Here is a 4991-nt window from a genome sequence, read left to right as displayed (position 1 = left end):
TTTCTAATAATAATAGTTCTAGCCAACACACTTGATTAGCAAGGATATTTTAGGAAAAACAACATCTATTTATTACAAATAACTAACTTAACTTTTTTTTAATATTCTCAAATTAGTCAATTAGCTCTTATAATTAGAATTAGAAATAGTATTTCAAAATATTGCCTTTTTAATTCACGTACACACACGTACCACAATTTCTCCTGCGGATAGCACGGACCTCCCTGGTGGAGCTTGACGGTGGATTAATAGGCGAAATTTTAATAACTAACATTTTCCTTTAAAGAAATGAAAGGAAAATATGGTCAATATAAAATTATTGATCTTTTTTAAATAAAAAATGCCTCTTTTTTTGCTTTGCCAAAAAAGGTCAACAGTGTGAACCAAAATAGAACCAGAAAAGTCTGCAAGATTCCATGTCATCACATTTAAGTTCCCGCTGCGCAGTTGGCGGCTACCCGCCATGTGGCTTTTTGTCAAACCATTTATGCATTGCTATTTTTTATAAGGAAAAAGCACCCACTCAGCAGCTTAACTTTCATCTTCTGGCGTTGGCAAAAAAAAAGAAAAAAGAATTCATCTTCTGGCCAAAATAAAAAATAAAAAGCAACTTTACTGTCATTTGGTTTTAAAAGAAAGGATAATCTCCAGCTACTTACAGTATTATCTGATTTTTAATCAGGTTTTTATAAATTTTTTTATCAAATTCTATATTTTCATGTGTTTTTAATTAGACTTCTTTTTTTTATCAAGTCCTTGTAGTTTTACTTTTTTTATAAATAAGTTTTTTATATTTTAAAAATATTATTTATTAACTTTATTTTTTAAAATAAATTTCATTAAATTAATAATTATATAATTGGACAAAATAATTAATATAATCATTTAGTAATTCATAATTGATCAGGATAATCAATTATATTTAGGGGGAATTACAATCAAGTCCCACAAAAGAGAAATAATTACCAAAAGGTTCTAAGAACAACCTCAACAGTTTATACTAATAACCCCTAGAGTGGAGAATAATAATTTCTGGAACTTTTTTTTAATTGTTTTCCTTGCTTGGAACCTCATTGTCATTCTCCCTTATATTTAACAATAAATTATTTATAATTATATTCTAATTTTAAAAAATTTTATTATTATAATTTGAATTTTATAATTATAAAAATTAGAATTGAAAAATAAATAATATATATGCTTAACTAAAAATTTAAAAGAATATTAACATAAGATTATTATAATAATAATTTATTATTTATAAAATATTATTATTTATAGAATAAACAATAAAAATTACAAGGACCTAATTAAAAATAAGGTAAAACAATAAGGACGTGATAAAAAGAAAAAAATTATAAGGACTTGATTAAAAACATATGAAATTATAAAGACCTGATAAAAAGAAGAAAATTATAAGGATCCGATTAAAAACCAATTGAAACTATAAAAACGTGCATATTAATTATCCCTTTAAAAAATTCTGAAATTTTACTAAACCTTTAAAGATCAAAATGAAATTAGATTTTATAAATAAAAAGATATTAATATATTTACTTTTTCTATAATTAACATTGTCAGCCCTGGTAATCCCCCAAGTTCTGGCTGCCAACAAATTATTTGCAATTGAAATCAATAAATTTACAACGATACAAAAACAAATTTACAACTCTCATTTTCTATATTTACGTAGAGCATGGGTTTTGATTACTGTAATTATTTTATAAGTTATTTTTCTTGCTCGCAGTTCAATTTCACCTGTGGCTCTGTGAGGCGCAGATTTGGAACAAAAATAGGAATAAAATTAAACATCTGAATTTGCCGATTTCTTCATCCTAAAAATATGAAAGGAATGCGATTAAAAAAAAAAAGGGACATGGTAATAAAATAATCTTGAGAGGTGAGGGAATGGCCGCCGCATTATTGTTTTCTTGTAGTACAAACTAGTTTCAACCGCCATAACTGTTCAACACCGATTTTTTAATTTTAAAAAAGAAAACATAAAATAATTTGATATTCATTACCATCAAGATAAATTCAGATATTGTTAAGTTCGATTAAAATTTAAAATAGCTCTCCCAATCAGTTTTTTTTTTTAAAAAAAAGCTCTCCGAACAGTATTTGTTTATTCATATTAATTATACCATCAACTTAATTTACAAGAATCGGGTATTCAGCCTATCCAATCATGAGCAAAATATATATCACCTAAAATCTCATTGATGCATTCATTTACTAAAATATAAAAAATATATCTTCTGTTATTCAATATCTAGTCGAATTCAATAGCAACTTCTCTCCACTTATCTTTCCTTTAAAAGAATTCGCCTAGGTGATTCTTTTTAATTTTTAGTCTTTTTTAAATAATTATAATTTTAAAAATCTTTTCTAACAAATATTATTTTTTCTACGTCATTCCTTCTAATTTTCTCTTGATTTTTCATCTTGGATTATGAACACTAACTTTGTGCGATAAACATCTAATAAAAGGGGAAGAACCAAAAACAAGGTATAACTTGCTTGGTAGTTACTCCCCCACAACACAAGCCCATACATTGTACAGCCATTAATGGCCGTTTTCTTCATTCTAAAACATCCCTAAAATGCTTTGACTTAAGCAACAGTCAACTCTCTCTCATTGAATTTATAAATGCTTATGATTAGCCTCACACATACTTACACCATGGGGCTTTCGTTCAAGTTACCATTATTTTATTAAATCCCTCAATCACTCAATCATACAAGTCAAATGTGTATTCTTTGAGCATCAAGCATCTTTTTAGTACGTAATATTAGGTTTAAGGAGCCTAATCATACGCCCAACTATTTTGCAATCATCATCATAACTGAAATATAAATAATGCTTTATCCATTCCCACCAACATTTTATAATCTGACAAACCTCTCGGTTCTTCACTATATAAACCTCACATTGTCTTCATCCTTCTTCACAAAATCACAAACATTCTCTTTCTCTCTGCATCATAATCTCAGCTTCTGCACACAGACATGGCAATTCCGTTCTCATTTCTCCTCCTCCTCCTCCTCCTCGCTCCTTCCTTCATTTTCTGTTCCACGCTTCAAGATCCACACCTGGTAGTCGAACAAGTGCACAAGTATGATTCATAGTCATCGCTCCCTTATAATTTTCAGTTTTCTGATATTCTTCGTATTCATCATACCTTAAGCCTCTGTTTCCTAACTCTGTTTCTACTTTCTGTTGCAGGAGCATCAATGCGTCGAGAAGAAACCTGGGGTTTCTTTCTTGCGGAACCGGGAATCCCGTTGATGATTGTTGGAGGTGTGACCCCAACTGGGAGAAGAACAGAAAGCGTCTGGCAGATTGCGGCATTGGGTTCGGCCAGAACGCCATCGGAGGCAGAGACGGCAGATATTACGTCGTCACCGACCCCGGCGACCACCCCGTGAATCCCAAGCCAGGAACCCTCAGATACGGCGTCATACAGAAGGAGCCACTGTGGATCATCTTCAAGAAAGACATGGTCATCAAGCTCACAGAAGAACTGATCATGAACTCCTTCAAGACCATCGATGGCAGAGGAGCCAATGTTCACATCGCAGGTGGTCCTTGCATCACTATCCAGTACGTGACCAACGTCATTATCCACGGAATCAACATTCACGACTGTAAACGAGGAGGTAACGCCTACGTGCGAGATTCTCCGACACATTACGGGTGGAGAACGGTGTCGGACGGCGACGGAGTTTCCATTTTCGGAGGAAGCCACATCTGGGTGGACCACTGTTCTCTGTGGAATTGCGAAGATGGACTGATTGATGCGGTTCAAGGATCGACGGCAATCACAATCTCAAACAATTACATGACTCGCCACGACAAGGTGATGCTTCTGGGTCACAGTGACAGTTACACGCAGGACAAGAACATGCAGGTCACCATAGCCTTCAACCATTTCGGCAAAGGCTTGGTCCAGAGAATGCCAAGGTAACCACTTGAGCAAACCTTTTTCCTACAGAAATCGAACAACGTTGTTGAATCAATTTCAATTGATTAATGAACCAAAGCTTTTGTATATAATTTGCAGATGCAGGCATGGGTACTTCCATGTGGTGAACAATGACTACACTCAGTGGGGCATGTATGCCATAGGAGGGAGTGCGAATCCAACTATATACAGTCAAGGAAATAGATTTCTTGCTTCTAATGACGGAAACTTAAAAGAGGTGACGAAGAGGGAGAATTCGCCGGAGAGTGAATGGAAGAACTGGAACTGGAGGTCGTCGGGGGATCTGATGGTAAACGGTGCGTTTTTCACGCCGTCAGGGAAGGGAGCATCTTCAAGCTATGCTCGAGCTTCAAGTCTGTCTGCGAAATCGTCTTCTTTGGTTGGATCTATAACAGGCTCGGCTGGAGCACTTAAATGCACAAAGGGCTCTCGTTGCTGAATCAAATCAGCTTTGGTTTCTCTTTAGGATTTATACCCTGCATTTTAATGCTGCAAGGGCCAAGACCAGTGAGATCTATATGATCTGATCTTTCCTTCTGTATATACTTTTTATTTTCCCTCTTTTAGTATTGTTCCGTAAGACTACAACCTTAGCTTGTGGTGATGGTGGCCACACGCATAAAGAGTTGATATGACGAACGTCTTTGTGTTCAATGACAAGCCCAAAAGAAATGGGTATCTTATTTTAGTTTTTAATTGAAATGAAATATTTTCCTGTATTCTAAATATAAGATCTATTTTATAATGTAATGTTTTACGTTTAGAAATGGAGAAGTATGTTTTGTTCATGAATTTAATTAAGGAATTTGCATTATATATTATTCATTTCAATATATTATTCTTGCACTCTTCTTCTCTCTCTTTTTTTTTTTGGGCCAGAAAAACTTTATAATATTGATTAAACCAAAACCTCCAAAAGTTCAACCACAACAAAAACAACTAAAAAACCAGGGCCCATCCGCTGGATCACAACCAAAAAGATACGGAAAAACTAAAACAATTGAG

At 33.7% G+C, this 4991-nt stretch overlaps 1 protein-coding gene across 1 annotated transcript; it reads left to right on the top strand.

The window, feature by feature from the left end:
- The first annotated feature begins 3009 nt into the window (after positions 1–3009).
- LOC114752319 (probable pectate lyase 5) lies at positions 3010–4425 on the top strand. Its single transcript, XM_028941052.1, has 3 exons — positions 3010–3116; positions 3227–3964; positions 4065–4425. Exons 1-3 carry the CDS (start codon positions 3010–3012, stop codon positions 4423–4425), a joined length of 1206 nt encoding a protein of 401 aa, XP_028796885.1.
- The last annotated feature ends 566 nt before the right edge of the window (positions 4426–4991 follow it).

The sequence above is a fragment of the Neltuma alba genome, unplaced genomic scaffold, assembly GCF_004799145.2.
Source record: "Neltuma alba isolate B1F8T4 unplaced genomic scaffold, ASM479914v2 tig00007335_pilon, whole genome shotgun sequence".
Lineage (NCBI taxonomy): Eukaryota > Viridiplantae > Streptophyta > Magnoliopsida > Fabales > Fabaceae > Neltuma > Neltuma alba.
Note: the sequence above shows the minus strand (reverse complement) of the source record. Positions and strands in the feature narration are given on the sequence as shown.

What these genes read in the sequence shown, in the direction of transcription:
- LOC114752319 (XM_028941052.1), top strand. Translation starts at nt 3,010, where the DNA reads ATGGCAATTCCGTTCTCATTTCTCCTCCTCCTCCTCCTCCTCGCTCCT. An exon ending in GTAGTCGAACAAGTGCACAA is followed by an intron (nt 3,117 to 3,226) that starts GTATGATTCATA and finishes TTTCTGTTGCAG; the next exon opens with GAGCATCAATGCGTCGAGAA. An exon ending in TTGGTCCAGAGAATGCCAAG is followed by an intron (nt 3,965 to 4,064) that starts GTAACCACTTGA and finishes TATAATTTGCAG; the next exon opens with ATGCAGGCATGGGTACTTCC.